The 21,622-nt window shown below is 44.3% G+C and overlaps 1 protein-coding gene across 2 annotated transcripts; it reads left to right on the top strand.

Annotated features, from left to right (window-relative positions):
* Positions 1-273: 273 nt before the first annotated feature.
* On the top strand, positions 274-20,678 carry setd2 (SET domain containing 2, histone lysine methyltransferase). Of its 2 annotated transcripts, XM_030102497.1 has the most exons (22): positions 274-550; positions 1,835-1,956; positions 5,603-5,624; positions 5,738-9,675; positions 9,779-9,910; positions 10,128-10,256; positions 10,381-10,504; positions 10,590-10,667; positions 10,763-10,860; positions 11,027-11,159; positions 11,735-11,869; positions 11,961-12,089; positions 12,188-13,246; positions 13,350-13,398; positions 13,470-13,806; positions 13,934-14,666; positions 15,280-15,405; positions 16,313-16,449; positions 16,529-16,640; positions 18,159-18,233; positions 18,357-18,458; positions 19,028-20,678. In XM_030102497.1, the coding sequence occupies exons 2-22, from the start codon at positions 1,928-1,930 to the stop codon at positions 19,187-19,189; spliced, it is 7,839 nt and encodes a 2,612-aa protein (XP_029958357.1). In that variant the 5' UTR covers positions 274-550; positions 1,835-1,927; the 3' UTR covers positions 19,190-20,678. The 2 variants fall into 2 exon arrangements, with proteins under 2 accessions (XP_029958357.1, XP_029958356.1); XM_030102496.1 differs by lacking the exon at positions 1,835-1,956.
* Positions 20,679-21,622: the final 944 nt, after the last annotated feature.

Here is a 21,622-nt window from a genome sequence, read left to right as displayed (position 1 = left end):
CATTCATCCGCCTGTATCTAGGTAGCGTGGTGCATCTCCTCGAGTTTTGCTTGATGAAGATGAAGATGAGCCTTGTGTTTTGAGGAGGATGTTCTGGCCCGCAGTGCGCTCCGGCTCCGGGGTTCGCGCCAGCTGTGTTTCCCCCGTCATGTGACGATCGACACGGCAGCGGCAGCTCGGAGACTCAGCGAGCTTCACTTTGTGGATCTAAAACTCCCCCGAACACATGTTGAAAACCCACTCTACCGGATCTGACTGTCGGCCTGGCGGTGATAACTCTCGGTTGAAGTCCCACCGTGTCCGTGGCGATGATGTGTGTTTTGGGAAGTGTGTGTTAGCCGTGTGAGCCGCAGCTTAGCTCTCCTGTAGCTCACTCATGCAGAGGCTGGGCGCAGCAGCAGCAACCGGAGCAGCTCAGCCCACCGTCGTTTCCGACAGCTCCGTATGAATTTCACGTCGGTGTATAAACTGCTGCTTGATGGTTCACAGAGGGCCGATCCACGGTGATATCGAGGATGGGGGAACCGTGTGACCTTAAACACTTCGTAAAGTGAGTATCTCGAGATGTTTGCTGCTGGATAATTCTGGCGAAACCATCTCGCTACAAAACAAAACATCATGTGCTAGCATGCTAGTAAAGCCGGGTGCAGAGATCCCATTGCTTGTATACCAGTGTGGAAATATGCATCACACCCAGAAGCAATCGACGTGAATGTTAATGATTAGCGTGTCTTAAAGGCACTTAAAACAGTTAAAACGCCGTCAAGTAAAAAAAGAAGTTTACATTAGCCGCGTTAGCCTGCTAGCTGCAGACTACGCTAGTGCTAGCTGCTAGCAGTTCATCGACTAGCTGTCCCTGCTTACAGATGAATTTCGATCTTTTGGATATGTCGTGCAGCCGAAAAGGACTCTAACTGCACCTTTGGTTTTAATCCCGAGAAGGGAACAGTTGATAGTCATCATATAAACACTTCATTGTGGTTTAGATATCTCAGCTCGAGCTTACGCTGTCTTTAAAGATGGCCCACAGAAAAGCTCTTTTTGCTAGCCTATCCTAATTAGCCTAGCGTCTTCTCCTGTTTTAGTTTGACTAGTTCCACTGTCGTGTGGTGCGGTTAGTGCCCCTTTTCATTCATGTCGGAAACACGATCGTCTTGATAACATGGATCTATTTGAACATCTTCCGTGTTGGGTTTGCTACACATCCTCTGCTCTTTTCCACAGAGGGGGGGGTCTCATCCTTTTAAAAGGCCATGGTTTGGCTCTATCCACTTTTCTTTCACGGGCCGTATCTTACTTACTTACTTTCTTCGATTTGCGTCTAAACAGTCATTGTATTTTCCTTATTTTATTTGGCTTTCGTCTCGATGTGGTCAGTCTCGTAACGTGTCTCACACTCCAAACAGCCTTTTGTCCTGTGGAAGCATGCTTTCTCCTCACCTTGCACCCATCTGTGTTTCTGTGTGTGTGGTCACAACATGATACTACTATTTGTATATCAATCTTTCCTGGTTTATTTGTCCAAATAGGGGCCTAAGGAATGAGTGAAAAACAAGGAGGGGCATTTGTTTAATAGCAGATAAACATGAGAAGGTAGTAGTTCCACATTGCAGAGAACAGATAACAGGAGTCACAGGAAGAGACGTGCCGAATTCATTCCTGCTCAGCAGGTTAATCTGTGTCCAACTGCACAAATAACGATCCCTACACCACAGGCTGTAGGACTTTTGCATTTGCAAGAAGCTAAATATTGTAGGGTCTGTCAGAGTAGATCTAAGAAGGTATGGGTCTTGACAAAACGTTAATCGAAACCCTATCTTTTTTTGTTTGTCAGGTGTGGCGTCACTTTGGAAGGCTCATTTCTCTGATTTGGATTATTCTTGGCCAGCGGCCTCTTCAGGGCTACTAATCCTAGACGAGTTTCTCAATGGATGCTCTGCTCAAGTCCGAGATCAGGTATTAGAAAGCACAAATTGAACACAGTTCTTTGTGGACGTGTTTGGCTCTGTTTACAGTTCACCGTGTTGATGAAGGACTGCCGCGTTTATGAGTTTCTCACGCTTGGACAGCAAAAACATGACCAGATTTTGAAGTGTTGTCATCAAAAAACAGCATCAAGCCCCAGCAGAACTGAGCATTTTGGAAATCTTTTGTCATGAAAGAGTTTGTGACAAAGAAAGAAGGATGAGTGTGTGACAGAGTGTGAGTGTGCTACATTTCACAGCACTTGAATAAATGTGTTGCTGCTTTTTTGAAGCTCATTACAAAGAAGGGAATTCAGATATCTGCAGCTATTTTTGTAATATGCAGTATATTTATATCACAGCTATTACATAACAGTTAAGTCCCTTCATTTTCATCTGATTGTTTGTTACAATTACTGCAATTTTAGGCAAAAAAATAAACTCAGTGTTCCATGTTAAATTTCAGTTTTTGCAAAAAAAAAAAAAAAAATTGATAACAAACAAATGTTTTAATTTAACCTAAATGACTCTCCCAACAACAAACACAGCAACTGATTAGAGAAACAATTATTTTCATGTGACTTTGCACCAGGCCCGGATCAGCACAGTGCAGGGTATGTTGTTTGAGTCATTTCGTAATCTGCTAGTTTGCATTTTGTATTTGTTGTGAATTACAGTTGAATGCAAAAGAAAGGGAGAGAGAAAATTTGTGATGGAAAGCTAAAGGAGTGAGGTTTGTGTGCAGTAGTTGAATTCCAATGTGACTGAATGCTGCTGGGTCTACAGCTCTCTCTGTACCGGTGAGTGTTCCTACAGAAACGTCTCAATCTGAAGGTCACGGAGAGAAACGGAATCCTGATGGATTTAATGACCCAGTTGTTACTGAAGCCTATTCAAAGAAGCAGACACATTTTAATAGAGCAGGAAGGAGAGCTGAAAGCAGCACACACACGTCTGTGCCCGTTTATTTGTTGGTGTGTGTCACGTGTGCTGTTTGGGAACACTTGTTAGTGTCAGCCCTGTCAGTCTCCATAATGTGATCTGTTGTTTTGTCTGATTACACTAAAAGTGAGGAGTACAAATTTCACACTCGTTTCTATCAAGGGACCAAATATTGGAACAATTCCACTAATACTAACTTCTGACCGTCCTCAGCTGGAAGAGGTGGAGGCATAAAGGAGGAGCTGATTTTAAGAAATAACCAAGGAAACCGACATCCAGCTTTTCAACAAGAGTTCAAAATCGAGCTGCATGATATTCGGTAATCATACAGTACTGATGTCAAGGGTCAGATAGGGATCAGATTACTGTTAAATGCAAACAGAAATGAGTTATTCTAATGTTTTTCAGTGTTCATATTTGCTCCTCCAGATCACAGTGCTCTTTCTCCTCTCTGGCCCCTTCACACCAGCTGTCATTGGGCTATAGCTGTGTGTTCCTGAAGAAAAATATTTTAAGTTTTCGATCATTTCTGCTTGAGGTTTTTGCACTTCTGACTAATGCACTGGAGACACAAGGTGTGAAACAATATTTTTCTGATTTAAAGGATGATTCACACGTTTCTGTCATGTTCAAAATCCTGTCGTTTGGAGTCCATGAGTCAGTAGTACATAGGAACATTATGTATTGCAGTTCTGTCAGTCCTCTTCTTCAGTCTGTACCACAGGTCTGTACATTGTACAGGTTGAAGTCGCAGTAATGATTAATTTGTGATGTATCACAGCCCTATTTTATTAGTAATTGAACGCTTAGCTCAGCAATGGTAGGAACTGTGTCACATTGGAAAGAGGTAAATACTGTAGACCAGCGGTATCAAACATGAGGACCATGGGCCAAAACTGGCAGCAAGAGGCTCCAATCTGGCCCCTAAATGACCTTGCACATTTAAAAAAAAAAAAATTTCAAACATAACATTGAGCTTTAATTTTTTTTCCCAAACAAATTTCCTAAAAGTAGCGAACAACACTGAGAGCCAATCTGAGATTTGGGTGCCGTTGCCACAATTTTTCGTAGTAAATGTTTGGTTATTGCGTACCTAAGTACAATTTCGTCACGTATGCTGTGTGCCACAACAAAGAGAACTTAAAAGTTTAAATCTAAAAGGTGTTATGGGACTATTTCACCCGTCCGGCCCATTCCAGATGGAATTGGCCTGAATGTGGCCCCTGAAGTAAAATGTGTTTGATACTCCTGGTGTCGACAGTCAGGTACCTGACCTCAGTCTGACTGAACAGGTATTTAGGTCATAGAAGACCAAATTACAGCAGCAGAGAGCGATCGGGAAAGCTCAAGGTGTCTGTGGTGACTGGTGAAGGGCCTGGGAAGTGAAACATACTGGAAGCTGATCTTCGTTGTGATTGCAGACTGAAGTGGCCGAAGCTCAGACGAGAAAAGCAAAAAAATTAAAAAGTGAATCCACTCATTATGGCATTACCATTCAGTTGTTTGTATTAAGGAGTTTGTGTTCATGTGTAATATGAAGGTCAGAGTTCACAGTGCGGATTCACTCTTTGAAATGTACACCAGTTATGACTTGGATGTCTGTCTTAGGCTAGAGATAAAAACACCGTACTGTTAGCGTTTTGTATTTGCACTAAACTCATGTTGAACGATGCTGTTGAACTCACACAAAAATGCCTACAGTCAGTGTGCTGAACAACATGGAGCCATGCATGGAAAAGTGACCACGGAGTAACTTGTGCTTGTCATATTTGTTCTGTCATCCTGTTGGTACATTTTTTTTTTTAACTTCCATGTTTTCGACAGTCACATTTCTTCTACATAAAAGTCTTGCATATTAAGCAGCGAGAATATTTGTCCATGACTTTTTAAGAAGACATTTCAATGTGTTTCTATGAGTGAAGTGCACAATCATTTTACAAATCATTTCTAACTTTTCCATTTAAATTAAACTTTAGTTTCACTATTTTAGATGACTTTGAGCATCTGTAGAAGCATTTGAAAAGCAAAAACAGTCCAGTATTTCTATATTCGAATTGAAGCTAATGTCTTTTCGACTTACTATGACCACATACCCCATTCTTTCAGGTTGTCTAATGGCCGATTCTAAGTGGAAGAGTTGAGGAAATCCAATATATGTGGCATCTATAGGTCAGTGAACCTGACAGCCTCATTGGTGCTTCCTGTGATTTATCTGCTATTCAGATTGATTACTTCCTGTCGCTCTCTCTCTCACTGCACCATGCTGAGCATGTAGCTCTTGGAATCTGTCCTAGGAGTTCTGTCGCATATCAATCCTTACCTTGTCAATCTACGCTTTTTACACGCTGCAAATAAGGTTGGACTGAGTATTTATTGTCCAATCTAATTTAGTGCATTCTTCTCTGAGATAAATCACAACTGTGCCTTTTATTAATTTGACTTCTAATTGCACTTGCATTTCTTCAGCAGAGCATATAAATAATGCATTCTTTTATTGAGAAAACCATATTTTCTAGATTATTACCACTTGTTTCTTACATGTTGACATCCTGAAAGGTCACTGCGAGAATTAGCTTTTCTGGCTTTCATTCCTCCTGGCTATCTTAATGCTATTTTATGTTGCCCAATGACCTATGCAAATTAATTTCGTCCTTTTTTCTTTTTCATGTTCCCATGGTGCTCTTACGTAACCACAGAGAGGAAGGGAGTGGTGCGTCGGTAAGTGATCCTGAAAACCTCTGTAAATGTGCGCTGTCTGTTTTGATGATATAAGTAGCCTTTATGATGATACATGCAAACACTGAGTGGAAATATTTGTTCTTTTATTGTAGGTAAAGGTGGAGGGTCTGTCCAAGGCAGCTCTTATCAAAAGCCTGTCTCCCAGAGTCATGCTGTCCAACCATCTTTTGCCTAAAGGGACCAAGATGAAGGTCAATCTAGAGGATCAGGGTCGTCAGAAAGTGTCCTTCAGCTTCTCACAGACAAAGAAGCCACTTCAAAGCCCGTTCTTCATCCCTGCCAGTCCTGAGAAATCTGTGACTGAACCTCATGCTGCCTTGTCACAGTCAGCCTCAGATAAAGCAGGGAAGAGCACAGACAGCAAGAGTGAGCAAAAGCCGACACCTCCGGTGCCAACATCGATAACAGAGACACCCTCTCAAATACCTGTGTCCTCAGCATCCAAACTGAAAACGGACTTAACAAAGATGCATTTTAAGAAACAAATCCTTAGTGTTTCTGTGACTGAAGAGCAAGCATCTGTTACACCTGAAGAGCAGAATACCACTGAAATACAGATGCCGACAAGCAAAAGTGAAGCTGAATTCCCTACACCCCAGCCACCAAACGCCCCCTCTGAAAACGCTCCCATTGAAGCTCCTGAAGCAAAAGTAACCCCTTGCCTCAAGAAGCCAGCTGCTTCCTCAGGTAAAGCTGGAGAGAGTCCCAGCAGTTCTGAGCAGGAAAATAAGGACTCCAAAAGGAAAACCAGGTCACAATCGGATAGTGCTCCCCCAGGCTCAGAATCTGAAGGAGATTCAGCCCAGACGTCTTCCAGCCGCAAATCAGTTGATTCCAAAAGTAAAACAAACTCCGACAGCAGAAGCAAAGACGTGAAAAAGTCTTCCTCTGGTTCACACTTGGAGGAAAGGGAAAAAAGTTACTCTAAGCGATCGGAGAATCATGAAAGGTCTTCTAGTTACTCCAAATCCGATCGAGACTCTAGATACATATCTTCACGCTCATCTCGATCAGACAAGGATCGAAGAAGGTCAAGGTCAAGATCGCGGTCTAGATCTCGAGGCTCTCGAACAAGTTCATCTCACTCCAGATCAGAGAGATCCAGAGGAGACAGAAGGTCGTACTACCATGATTCTGATCGGCGATCGCACAGGAGTTCTCCACGTAGGGAAAGAAGACGTTCACGTTCTCGTACCGATAGGACTCGGGACAGTTCCGACTCTGAAGATGACCATAGGAAAACAAGGACAAGGACAAATGACTCCAGTAGGTCATCCAACTACTCAAGCTCACATAAAGACTCTAAATCATCATCCTACTCAAAATCTGAGAAAACCTCTAAATCGTTAGATTCTTCCTATTCAGGTGAGATGGATAAAAGAACGCAGTCGTCAAAGTCTGACAGGACGTCCAAGCGATTAGATTCAGACTCCCAGCGGAAGTGCTCCCCGGATTTGGATGCGAGTTACCGTAAGTCTAGCAGTCATTATAAGTCAGAGACCAGCACCAGGTCCTCTTCTTCCAGTGTCCATACCCACTCTCAAGCATACGATAAACACCAAAAAAGTACCTCCTGTGACTCTGATGCAGACCATAAAGGAAAGTCCCTCCCCTCTGAGAAAAACTCTAGCTCTGTGGAAAACTGTAAAACCTCCCAAAACAAAACCAGCAGGCCTGACTCGAAACAGCTGACCCCTTTAAAACCTTCTGAGAAAGCCACTGGGCACGATAGACAATCAGATGAGGTATTTCAGAGCCCTGGCAAAGCACCTTCGTATGCAACCACCACCGAGTCGTACTCTCAGATTGAAGTAGAAAAATCTGGCCCTGTTGAGGATGGCAAAGAGCATGGAGATCAGGATCCTAAAGAGATGTCTTCATGCTCGAATACAAGTTTCCAGGAGTCCTCATTAACGTTAGAGAAAGAATCAAACTTGGATGTTGAAATTGAAAAAGCAAACGCTTCTGCTGTGACCTCAAGTGAAAGCTCGAAGCATGCTAATGTTGCTGGAGAAAGCTTGTCTGACATGATGGATAGCCTTTCCTCTGATCCTCCACCACATGTGAACTTAGATACAGCTGTTGTGAATTCTTGCAGTAGTAATGATAATATAATGTGCAATGAAGATATGAAGGTTTTGGACTGTTCTCCTGGGCCGAAATCATCGCCTGACATATCAGATCCACATGTCAAACATGATGTCCAGCAAACCACCGAACCCGAGTTTGTTGAACTGAATAACCTTTCGCCAGTCATTAAGCAGCCCGATGCAATTATGTCTCTCAAATCAGATTCCTCGTATCTTGAAGCTGAGAGTCAGGTGGCACAAGGGCACCAAAATATGGATACCATAAAGAAGAGTGGCTGTGCTACCAGAAAGTCTCGATGGGATATTGTGGGCCAAGACACATCTGAGACTGATAATTCACAGAAGCTTTTTTGTGCAGAGAGTAAACCTACTGTTAGAAAAGTCATCTCAGTCAAAAAGATCGAGTTTGCTAAAGATGGCCAACAGGACGCCGATTTTAACAACAGCGTACAGCAAGACGCGATTACACATTCCACACTGGTAAAGTATACCGAGAGCTCCAACGAGGGCTTTGGCTCAGACAACATATCCATGGCATCTAAATGCAAAGACCAAAGTGAGCCTTCACAAGCAAACACCAGCAACAACCACTGTGACCTAAAACTGACTTTTCCTCAACAACAGAACACGGACGAGTGTCCTCAGATTAATGCTACTCCACAGAGCTGGAATGGTGATAATTACGAAGACAAATCCAAGGAAATAACTCATAAGAACAGACTCGAGAAGGGAACGTTGCTTACACAGGAAGCATTAGGAGGGCAGAGTGATGCCAATGACAGTGACAACTCGGAGTACGACTCGGATTGTGGCGGGGCTATGAAGCAGCTGCACTCTGTAGTTGTGGTGCCAAACAAATCCTCCCTAATGGTGGATACAGAAAGCAAGGGTGCCTCACCGTACAATCACACAAATGTTTCAGAAACACACAGTTCTCATACAGTGATTCACGGGATTATCGGCAATATAGGAAACACTGGTTTGAGTGATTCATCCAGTAACAGTGTGTTGTGTCAATCCCAGAGTAACATGATTGATAGTACTAGTCACTTAGAGGGCTCTGGCTCCGTCATTGCTCTGCCTTACGTAAGTGGTCATGCTAATGCCACAGGATCTACTCAGACATCTGACAGACCCACACAGTGTGCACAAGGGCAGCCCCAACATGGGGCTGGTAGCAGAGGCGATCAATTATATAGGCATTACCATCATGGTGATCTTCTCAGTGCTGGTATTGTCAACGACAAGAACGGATTTAGCCTGGGTTGGGAGTTTTCGCAGCCAGAACAGCCAAGTAGTACCTACCAGCAGCCTGACAGCAGCCATGGACCACAGCTAGCAAACACTCAAACTATTGGCAGTTTCTCCAAAGAGCAAGCGCACCAACAGAGTAATGCTTTGTGCCCCCAACAGTCCCCAAACATGCAAGTAAACAGAAAACCCTACCTCCATGCGCAAGAACATTCTCAGGATCATTTGGGGGAAATCCATCCTGACTCTCTGACTAATGACGATTACAGTGGGTATAAACCAGCAAGTCTGTGTAAAACGCAAATGGAATGCAGCGGACCGAACACCACGGGGTCGTCAAGCTTTGTTCAAGGTTATGAAATAAGCAGCAACAGCAGGGGCTCCACTGTGCCCGATCCTCCGAGAGACGACAGCTTCAGGTCGCACAGAAGCAGGGGCCCTCCCAAGAAACGGAGACCAGAGATCGAGTCGGACTCGGACAACGAGGCCGAGGCTGGACCTGCGCTCAAGAAATCACGTCAGGGGGATACTGACAGCTCGAAAGAAACTGTTGTCAAAGCTGACCCGCAACGTCCATTGCTCACTCTGCGTGACTTTCAAGATGCCAGTAAATGGAAAGAGTATTCCAAGTCCAAAAAGATGCCCCCTTACTTTGACCTGATTGAGGAGAACCTGTACCTGACTGAACGGTAAGGTGTTTTCCAGTCTGAGAAAGCAATCACGTTTTCGAGTTTACAAATGCTTTGGGTGCCTCAGAGGTAAAGTGTTGAGGTTTTTTATTGTTCTTTGCAGGAAGAAGAGCAAATCTCATCGAGATATCAAGAGGATGCAATGTGAATGTCCAGTGCTGCCCAGAGAGGAGCGTTCAAGAGGAGTACTGGCCTGTGGGGAAGACTGTTTGAACAGACTGCTGATGATTGAGTGGTGAGTTCATAAGTCATTTTATTAAAATCTTAAAGATGAGTAGGTTTACAGGGATTTTAAAGTGTAGAAATTCAATATCCACAATGTTGAAAAGATTAAGAAGTTATTGACTAATCACCTTCTATGTGCTTTCATAGCTTATTTTCTGCACACTGGCAAAATTATATCATAATTCTATGTACTTCAACTAACATCAACTGTTTTTGTTTTTTACTAGCTCATCCCGGTGCCTGAATGGAGTGTACTGCTCTAATCGTCGCTTTCAGATGAAACAACATGCAGATTTTGAAGTTATCCTCACAGAAGATAAAGGATGGGGACTACGGGCAGCTAAAGACTTGGCTTCGTAAGCCTTTTAAAAGCATTCAGTATAATTTATTTTTAATTTTAATTTATTGAAGCTCCTATGTACAGTTTTCAAAGAGGAACTATTAATGGTCAATCTTATTTTTTTTTTATTGTTTTCTTAGAAACACTTTTGTGCTGGAATACTGCGGTGAAGTGTTGGATCACAAGGAATTCAAGACTAGGGTGAAGGAGTACGCTCGCAATAAGAACATCCACTACTATTTTATGTCACTGAAGAACAATGAGGTAAAAAAGAAAATAACTTACTCCCTCAAAATTTGTTTTCATGATGGCGGCTAGAAATACATGACCCTGTGTGTCGTCTTTTCAGATCATTGACGCAACACTGAAGGGAAACTGCTCTCGGTTTATGAATCACAGCTGTGAGCCCAACTGTGAGACTCAGAAGGTACAGCGGCAAAATAAATAGATTCTGTAGTCTTTCAGTTTATTTTACTGAAACCTGACTAAGCTGGGGTTTTTTCACTCTCTCTGCTGTTGCAGTGGACGGTCAATGGCCAGCTTCGCGTTGGGTTTTTCACCACCAAGGCAGTCACTGCAGGAACCGAACTGACATTCGACTACCAGTTCCAGAGATACGGGTAGTGTTTCCTGGCAGTTATTTTGTGTTATTTATGCTTTCTGAAGCATGTGTGCAGACATTTTTACATTTTAGAAATATTTTCACTAATACTAGTTCATGATTTATAATTATCAAAGGGCTTCGTCCGTGTGTAAATTTCCTGTTTGTTCTATTTCACCCTGAAGGAAAGAGGCACAGAAATGCTTCTGTGGAGCGCCCAGCTGCAGAGGCTTCCTGGGTGGGGAGAACAGAGTTAGTGTTCGGGCAGCTGGAGGGAAGATGAAAAAAGACCGCAGTCGAAAGAGTGCTCTCACCACGGTCAGTCCCTTCAGTAATATTTGACTCCTTCTCGTGTGTCTCTTTCAACTGCTTTTTGCATTTCCTAATTAGTTGTTTGCAAAGCCAAAATTATATACACCACTGACATACACCAGTTGGAATTAGCATTTTACTGTAGCTGAAGGTTCTGAGGTGGACGTCCTCAAATTGTATAATTAAAGGGTAAAAAGATGTAGGGTTCAAGAAGTAGGTGCTGAAAGTGCAAAGTAGAACTATTTTCTATTTACTGTTTCCATGAGAAGCATTTTTCATCCAGGCTCATCCATGTGGTTTCATAGTGAGTAATGAACAAGTGTGTGAATTTAGTTGTAAAACACAATTGTATACAGAATATAATTCAAATTGCCTTGTGTATGTTTTAAACCAAACAGTACATGTATGAAGCTTTATTAGATGTAAGAATCAGGTTTGTTTGTGTTCAGAACTGAGTAAACCCCCAAAATTACTTTTTGTTTTTGTGAATCATCCTATATTAATGAGAAATGTGTTCTTTGCTGATGTTGGAAGTAAATCGAGCTTTGCATCAAATAAAACATAACACTGTTTGTTATCAGGTCGACGAGGAGCTGGAGGCATTACTGGAGAATGGAGAAGGCCTGTATGATGAGAAGCAGGTGGTGTCTCTATGTAGACTAATGGTCCGAGTGGAAACCACTGAGCAGAAACTCACCTGTCTCAAGCTCATACAAGTACGAACTCAGCTGTTGATGTTTAGCAAATCGTGTAGTTACTTGGTATTTAAATGTTCTGTGTGTAACATGATTTAATTGTGTGACACAGGATACCCAAAATTCATCCTGCTTGAAGCAGTTCCTCGACCATCATGGGTTGTCCTTGCTTTGGATCTTCATGGCCGAACTGTCCGAAGCTAAAGGCAACAGTGCCAATAACATCAAACTGCAATTAGAGGTAAGAAATGACAGAGTTTTTCCACAGTAACCTGATAAAGCTTCATTCAGAGTTGTTCCATCAGTTGTTTGATTGCCAATCATGTGTTTTACTTCAAGATCATGAAGACCCTGGCTGTGCTGCCCATCTGCACGAAAAACATGTTGGAGGAAAGCAGAGTTCTGACCTTAATTCAGCGGTGGGCCCAGACAAAGACCCTCCCTCAGCCGGCAGAGATGGATGGCTATTCCAGTGAAAATACCTCCCGGGCTCAAACCCCCCTCAATACTCCCGATGGGTCCTCGACCAAACTGGGACCAGAAATGGATGGCGACCCCTCCAAGCCAGCTGTATTCAGACGCCTTAAAATCATCAGTGAGAACAGCCTTGACAGTGCACTTTCTGACGCTAGCAAAGCCTCTGATGGAAAGGAGGAAGAAGAGGAGGAAGAGGATGAGGAGGAAGAGGAAAATTCACGTGCAGAACTTTCTGATGCGAAACAGTCAAAGACAGAAACACTAAGTGAAGCTGCAGATCCAGCTAAAGAGACTGTTAAAGAGGTCACAGAGGAGAAACAGGTCACTGAGGAGAAACAGGAAGTGGTAGAGTTGACCTCGATCATCCAGCCTCAGTCTGAGCCTGAGAAGGAGAAAGATAAGACTGAGTCCGGTGTGGAACAGAACGATACTGAGATGAAAGAGGAAATTATCGAGGGCCAGGCAGATGAACAAGATGTACCAAAAGAGTCCAGTGAAGAGCAGGAAGGGGCGGAACAACAGAATACTCAAACGGAGAATGAAACGACTGTGGGAGAACAGCCTGTTGGTTCTGCAGATGAGCCCGAGAGTCAATCCAACCAGACAGACGGTGCCGAGCTTCCATCTGAACAACCTCCAGAGAATACAGAAGCAGAGGCGGATAAGCCTCCATCCGGCAGCGAGACTCAGTCTGGTGAATCAAGCACTGATGCTCCCCCAGTCACTGAAGCGCCAGAGGCCACTTTGCCTTCCGAGGTCCCAGCAGCCCCGGTGGATCCATCAGTGATAGGAACTCCTTCTCAGGATGAGGAGGAAGGTGTCTCAGATGTGGAGAGCGAGAGGAGTCAGGAACCCCAACTCAATGTTTTGGACATTAGTGGCATGGCTGCCCGGCTTCTGGAAAGTTGGAAAGATCTGAAGGTTTGTTCAGAATGTCGACTTTAACGGCACAACACGATAAAAAGTAATTACATGTTTGTTTTCTGTTTGTTTATTACTTAAATCTCAATTGTCCTCATTTCAGGAGGTGTACAGGATACCAAAGAAGAGTCAGGTGGAAAAGGAAGCAACTGGTAAGGTTCTAAAGCTTACTTTTGACCCTCTTTTACTGATCCGACTCCAACAAAATTGTCTCCTCTGTCAGATCGCAGCCGGGATCGAGACTCATCTTTGACACCACGCACCACTTCTAGCAGCCGAGAGCGTGAAAGAGAGCGGGACAAGGATCGGGACAGAGACCGAGACCGAGAATATGAGCGAGAGAGGGATCGTGACTGGGACCGGGACAGGGATCGGGACAGAGACAGGGACCGGGACCGGGACAGAGATCGAGACAGAGAAAGAGACCGGGACAGGGACAGAGATCGGGACCGTGATCGGGGTTCTGACAAAACTCCACGCAGTTCTGAACGAAGGAGGAGACGTTCACCGTCTCCACCGCCCTCATCCTATGAGAGGAGCAGCCGACGCACCGAGGAACGGTAAGAATATTTTGTGATTTGTGACATTAACCAGGGAAACGTGCCCAAGATTTCTTTTTTTTTTTTTTAAGTGAAACTGTTTATCATCAAAAGCCTTTGAAACTCAACAGTCCTCCTGATTTTTCAGCTTTGACTCGTCTAATAGCAAGACACCAAGAGGAGTCGGCAAGGAGCGCAACAAGCTGTCGACAGAGGAGCGCAGAAAGCTGTTTGAACAGGAAGTTGCTCAGCGGGAAGCACAGAAGCAGCAGCAGCAGCTTCAGCAGCAACAGCAGCAGCAGCTTCAAACAATGACCTATGACCCTGCTCTGGCGTATGCCTCCAGCCCCGGTTTCATCACGTACCCTCCAGGATATCCCATCCAAACGTTTGTCGATCCCACCAACCCGAACGCGGGCAAAGTTCTTCTCCCCACTCCTCCCGTCGACCCAGGCGTCGGTTATGAACAGACTCCTCAAGCGGGTCTCATCTCCGAGATGGGGCTGCCTTCCCCATCCTCCACCTCTCAGACCACCCCGGTCTCCAGTCTCGCTCAGCACATCACCACCACCACCAACCTCACCACCGCCAATCCTCAGCAGTACGCCCAGGCAGCTGTAGCGACCCAGGAAGCGGGTGTAGCTGTCCTCTCTGTGCCTGCCCAGTCAGCCACTCAGGTACAGGGCCAGCAGAGCTACACCACTCTCTGGGACCCGACCACTCAGCAGACTGTGACCGTGCAGACGCAGCCCGCGCAGCAGTACGCCGCAGCCCCGGGCCAGGCTCAGACACAGACGGCCATTTACTACCAGGGACAGCCATGTCAGACCATCTACAGCATCCCCACTGCGTACCCTCAGGCTAATACTCCAGTCATACAGGTGGGATTTATTGACTCTCTTATATTTGCTGTATGCTGTCACATTTTAATATGTTTTTGCAATTAAGCTCTACAGTCACTGCACTTTACTGCTCATTCATTTTTTTTTTTTTTTATTCGTAATGCATGGAAATCTCAGTTGACCTTTGACTCAGCCCACCCCCCTTTACTTAATGTTGCTAACTGGAACAAGCTGTCTCAGCTGATGGCATGTTTGTGATGGTGCTAGGCAACTTTTAGAGCCAAAATGAATTTATTCCATTGAGAAGCCTTCGGCAAGGTCGGCATGCAATGGAAGGCCATGTGCAAAATTTTTAACAGGATCTGGATAACAAGAAGCTGAAGTTAGAAGCGAGAGAAGCCACATCTAACACTGATCATCATTGATGGCTAGTTTTTAGTTTGTGTCTTTAAATGACTTAAAATCCAAAGCAGCAAACTGCAATGGTTCCCAGTGTTTGTCCGAGTTCAGGCAGTTGGTAGTTGCATTCAGGGATGGGTATGAGCCAAAGGTCAATTGTTTATGTTGAGTTCACCTTTCACTGAGCTGCTTGATGGAATTCTGAATTTCTGTCGTTTGTTTTGCTGTGATCGATCACGCCGGGTCTTCGTAGGCATACAGTGAGCCCACAGCCAGCTATCTGCACGGCCAGCCGGTGTATCCTGGCCATCAGCAGGGAGTGGTGGTGCAGCAGGGAGGCACAGTTACCACCATTGTGACATCCCAAACTGTCCAGCAGGTAACAGACACATTAACTTGGGTCTCCTAATCACATCAAGAGTAGCAAGGATAAAGCAGGAGGACACTACACTAAGTAGTCACATAGATGGAGGTGGTTTGATTGGAACCACAGCTCGAACGGTTATTCCATTTGTATTTTGTTCATCTTTGCATCCTTAAACAACAAACAGGCAGCAAAGAGTCCCTAATTCCAGATGTGTTTATTCAACAAGGTTGAGTTCCTGGAAACATTTCTATTTAAAGGTATCTGTAGGTCTCTGTGTGGCCACAGGGGGGAGCTATACGTCTAAATGAGGCAGTTGTCTGCAGGACGTTGAAAGTACAGACCCTATCACTCCACCATATCACTATGATTGGTACAGGTGTCTTTCTTCTGATCTGTTATTTGTTGATTATCGTGTAGAAAAGTGGTTTCTGTGATTGTAGGCTTTTTCCTGACAGATTCCTGCTATTTTTTAATTATTTAATGTCCATGTGAGTGAAGCTGACCTCCATGGAAGTGGAAACTGGCCTAATACACAGCCTAGCAGTCTTTCAGAACAGCATCGATGTCTTATTGCTGGATCTAGAGATGCCCCCTTGAAAATCTAAACAAAAATGTTGTACAGGAGTTGGAAGTTGTAGAAAAGTGATAATGTGTGTTCATACAGAAAGCCAGATGTCTTTTCTTATGCAATTTTTTTTTGTGTTATTTAAAAAATGTGTTTAATAGAAAATCAAAAGTAACATGCCTGTTTCATGGGTATTTTCCTGTGACTTCAACCAGCTTCATCTAATCTAGGATAACTCTATTCTTTCCTTTTGAAGTGTAACGTTACCGGTCATTTTAGCCACATCTGTGTGTATTTCCATTTGAAGCTACAAATGTGTTCATGATTATTTAATATATTCTCTCAACCCTCCAGGAAATGATTGTACCCAACAATGTGATCGACCTTCCTCCTCCTTCCCCTCCTAAACCCAAAACCATCGTCCTACCTCCCAACTGGAAAGTGGCTCGGGACCCAGAAGGGAAGATCTACTACTACCATATTGTCACAAGGTGTGTGTTTTTTTTTGTCGTCTATGTGCCTCCAGAAGGCGCATGTCTGCGTTATGATTCCAACGTTGTTCCCTTTCAGGCAAACGCAGTGGGACCCGCCCACGTGGGAAGGAAGCAGTGACAACACAAGTGTGGACCATGAGTCAGAGATGGACCTGGGGACACCCACCTACGACGAGAATCCCTCCAAGGTGAGCTTTACCAGTCGCAGCTGTCAGGAAATTTGAATGTTGTAAATAGGACTGAATTCACAACAGCAATGGAAAAACGCTGCACAAACTATCCCGTCACAATACAGAGAGCGCCGTATTGACCTGACTTGTGTTCTTTTAAGTAGTCTGTGTTGCCCACCAAACCACATATATTATTCTTTTTCTGCACCATTGTTGTTTATGAACCCTTTCTGTAAGGCGTTCCTAAAATACATCGCTGTTCCTATGAGTTCCTGTGAAACCCGTCAGCAGGACACTGAATCTTTGTTTGTTGGTTTGTGCCACTTCTCTTGGTATTTTCCTTCAGTCGTTGATCACATGCTGCACACCGACACCGAAATCCAGCAACGTCCAACGCCCCGAAGTCTCAGTTCATCTTATTGTCAGCGAGAAAGAATCCGCTTCACGTGGCCGCTTTGTTTCCCAGAGTATTTGTGCCTAAATGCAGCACATGATTATAGTGTTCGTCCCTTAAACTGATTGAAGATGCTGCACTGGCGATTATTTTCAGCTGTGTTGAAAGGTGGGGGAGGGGTGGGGGGGGGGACAGTGCTCCACACGACACTCGACTCAATCGAGTCCCATAAAAGCGCCGATGACTGCTCCTCACAAATGGTTTCATCAGAATCAAGCGGAGACAGAAATGTGAAGCGTGTGCCCAGCCACCCCACCCTCCGTTCAGCTGTCTGTCCCTTCGCCTCAAGGCCAGAAGGGGGGCGGAGGGGGGGTGGGGGACGCTAAGCTCATCTCCTCTTCCTCTGCCTCGTTGTTTTCTCCCTTCATTTTTATTCCGACTTTGAGGATAATAGAAACCATCTGGAAGATCTAGCGTTCATTTATTTGCGGTTTCTCATTTTATAGCTTCACTTCACGAGTGGCCTTTTGTCTCTGTTAGAAAGATGTAGCCGAGATCTTTTTTTTAAAAGTATAGAAAAAAATGAGAACGCAGATTTGTGTTTTTTCATGAGACGCTTCCTTCCAAGAGCAGCTTCACAGTCATGGACCATTTCCCAGTATGGGTTTATATACAGTGGAAGCGTCCGCGCCAGGCAGTTTGAACCTATGACACACGCCGAACGCTCCCAAAGCATCCAGTGTCTCGATGCTCGGCCGCGGCGTTTTGTCTGCGTGAGTCGATTCTGCCTGTTCTCGATACTCGCCACTCTGTTGCGGGTCCATTCAGTCAGCTGTTGCTCGCTGGCCTTTGTTGTTGAAAGAAGGAGTCGGCGAGGCAGCATCCTGGCAGGATATCCCTGCTTTGTGTCAAGGAGCCGGCGAGCAGGTGCTGTTTGATGGCCCACTGGCCTTGATGGCTACTGTTCAGCAGCTTGTTGCCACGCTGGATTGGGCTGGTGTGGGATGAAAGCCGTATTGAGTTAAAAAAAACAAAACACAACTCTGCAGAGTGGCTTTGCAATGTTGTTCTCTCTGTAACTGGTCATAAAATGCATGGACAGGCATGTGAGTTATTATTTAATCCCTTTGATGATGTTACAGTTCTCCACAAAGACAGCTGAAGCAGACACTTCCAGTGAGCTGGCGAAAAAAAGTAAAGAGACGTTTCGCAAAGAGGTGAGTCGGTCTGTGCAGACACTGTTCACTCCATGATGTTTTTATTCTTTGTAGACGTAGATGAATACCAGCAGATGAAAAAGTGCTCCTCTGAGTTTGACTGTGTGTGTGTGTGTTGCTCAGATGTCCCAGTTCATAGTGACGTGTCTAAATCCCTATCGGAAGCCAGACTGCAAATCAGGGCGCATCAGCAACACGGAGGATTTCAAACACCTGGCTCGAAAGGTAAGGTTGAACAACGCCGCGTTCATACCCAACCTACAGTATTGTCCGTGAATCCCCGAGACGCTCACAGCTGTTCTCTGGCCTCTCCGTGGCCGGAGCACAATGAGCTTATTGGTCAACTTAAAAGGAACGTTTTCAAAGCTCCCCTCAAACCAGAACTAAATAGTTTAGCTCCCACGATTCCTGCAGCAAGCCAAATGTTTTTGTATTCTCCCTTCTGGAAGGAGACGAAAAACACATTGTACATGTAAACTATTATCTCGCCTGTCTTTTGTTTAACTCGGTCCTTTTTAAGAACAGCTCTTTTTAGCCAGCGTTTCATCAAAGGGCAGCTTTGTTTCCCTCTCGGTTCCCGGTGGGTCCCAGGATTCTGTGTGTGGTTTGCGCTGAGTGCCACACGGACATACCAGAACTCTGAGGACGTGTTCGAAAGACTGCTTTACCCGACCGAGAGCGGTGTTTTATTATCTGAAATTATAAAGCGTTAGATGAAGTATTAAAGACATACATTAGAGTTGCGTCATTTTGCTGTAGTCTCATGAGAATACGTGTTCCGTTCTGTCTTGTAGCTCACTCACGGAGTCATGAATAAGGAGCTGAAGGCTTGCAAGAACCCCGAGGACCTGGAGTGCAATGAGAATGTGAAGCACAAGACCAAGGAGTACATCAAAAAGTACATGCAGAGGTTTGGCTCGGTGTACAGGCCCAAGGAGGACACTGAAGTGTACTGACCGTCTGAGGCCAGTTAGATCTGCTCTGCGTGAAAATAGGAGAAGCACAGATTTGCCTTTCCACTCACTCCTTCGTGTAAAAAAAAAAAAAAAAAAAACTGGTCAGCTTGAACAGTGAAGTAGTTTCTTATCTGTATTTATGTCAAAGAATTGCACTGCTGCCCGAGAAGCTCTCCAATTCCAGTGAATTTACACGGGAACTCCGTTCTAAAGGCGGTCTGAGGCTGGAGTGGCGCCGAACCGCCCTGCGCTCGGCGCGCGCCGAGCTCTCGTCGGATGACACTGAGGGGTGCTACAGAGACTTCATCTTTTCACTGACTGTTTTTGTTTTTTTCTGTTTTGTTTTTGTTTTTTTTTTGTTCCCATTTTGTGGTTCTTGTATGTTCCTGAGATGATCACCTCAATTTCCACTTTTTAGATTTTTATTCCCCTGAATGAGGAAAGATGAAAGGAATCAAGCCCGGTGTCGAATTTTCCGCTGTTAAAGACGGACCGTGGACAGTCCAGCCCCTCCTCCTCCTCCTCCTCCTCTCACCTTCGTCTCCTCGTGCACGCCTCGACCCCCCGCCACCACTGACTCTATCTGGTGCTGCTTTTAACTGGGCTGTGGAGGTCCAAGCTTCCACTCCCCAAAACCCTGCCTTCTTAACCACAAAGACTCTGGAGCCGCCGTTGTTTTATGAATGCATGATGCAGGCCGAGGTCAGAGTGGTGTCCTTCTGGGAAAATTCCTCCTTTTTTCCAAGTGTCCTGCTTCAAGTACCGTGCCCTCGCCGGGAGGAGCTTTTTAACTCTGTGCGCCGAGGGATCAACCGATGACGAGCAGGTTGGGCCAAGGGGTCAGAGGTCGACGTTTCCCTCGTCTTTTATGAAATGTATAATAACGGGAGCAGGGTTTTAATGCCATGTTTGATGTTGCTGTTTAGACGTGTGTCCGTTTCTCTCCATTTGTCGTCCGGCCTGTCTCCCGACTCGTTCTGCCATCAACAAGAATGACGCTAAAAATGAAGGTTGTAGCATTGCAGTTTTTACCTAAATGTGTGTGTGTGCGCGCGCGTGTGTGTGCGTTCGTGTTTGCGTGTGTGTGCTCTGGCTTTTTTTTTTTTTTTTTTTTCACCAGTCTGTCCCAGTTACAAGTTAAGAGACAGTTAAGTTGGCCTCGCTCCATCTAATTTTCTTTTTTTCCACAGTTTGCAGGCGGTGTTTCTTAAACATCTGATCATCAACTTTTCACAGCCCAACAATTGCATTAAACACAGTTTCAACATATTGTATATTGATTTATATATGAATATATATGAAATAATAGTTTTGGGAATGTTTAAATAAGCAGACACTTTGTAAAAGGACTATCATTTCAGCATTGAGCGTGTAAATAATGTGTACAATTACCAAAGCTGTATGCAGGAGAGTAGGGTCGTGGAGCACAGTGAGCCCAGCGTTCCTCACCAGCTCAGTTCTCCTGATGCAGTTTCCCCAACGAGCCTGTCAAAAGTTCGGACTCCACTGACTCGCAGCCTTCTTATTTTATTTCAGTGGCCAGGGTTTTTTTTTTTTTTTTCTGTTAATGTTGGTGATGTCTCTCTCTCTTTTTTTTTGTTATAATTTTTCTATGTACAAACTAAGTTTCACCCTACTCTACTGTAATTATTGTGTAAGCACATTGTCATACGAGTGTAAAAACATTTTAAAAAGAAATAAACCTTTTTGTAAACATATGCTTCTCCCTCTTTAGTGCTTCAACATTGAATAAGTGTGTAAAATTTTGTAGCATCTTGATACGGGGTGGTCAGTGATGATCTGATTTTAATCAGTGCGTTTACATTGGACTTTTTATTCCTGTTTGAATCTGAATAAAGGGTTAAATCTGCTCTAAAATGACCATGGAAACGCCTGAAAACTTGGTCGTGATGACGCAATATTCCAAGATGGAGACGCCACCAAGATGCTTTGCTTTGTTTACTTCTGGTAGATGTTGGAACATCACGGCCGCCCCCTGCCCAATCAATGTTTCGCAGCCCCTTGGCATTAAAGAGGATTTAATCCTTCATTTTTCCCATGTAAACACTCATGAATATAATTTGGAATTGCTTAGTTCAAAATAAACCAGTTCTGAATTTTAAAACACCATGTAGCAAACCATGTAACCACAGTATGTCTCTGAAACCCTGAGTGGGATGAAGAAGTACAGACGATGGATGTAGAAACATGGGCCGCACTTTGGATATCCAGATATATAAAAAAGCACATTGCAAAGTAAACTTAGCAGTTTAGTTTGTTAGTATTTAAAATAGTTTATATTTTGTTGCACATTTGGAGGCTCAAAACAAGATAAATCTTCCTTCAAACTGCCACTACTTAATAAACAATGTGGAGCACATCCGATCCTGAACGCCACTGTGGCACATTCACAGATTTGAGCCAGATGGTCGA

This window comes from Salarias fasciatus, chromosome 11 (assembly GCF_902148845.1).
Source record: "Salarias fasciatus chromosome 11, fSalaFa1.1, whole genome shotgun sequence".
Taxonomy (NCBI): Eukaryota; Metazoa; Chordata; class Actinopteri; order Blenniiformes; family Blenniidae; genus Salarias; species Salarias fasciatus.
The sequence above is the reverse complement of the archived record's forward strand: the minus strand, read 5'-3'. Positions and strand labels throughout refer to the sequence as shown.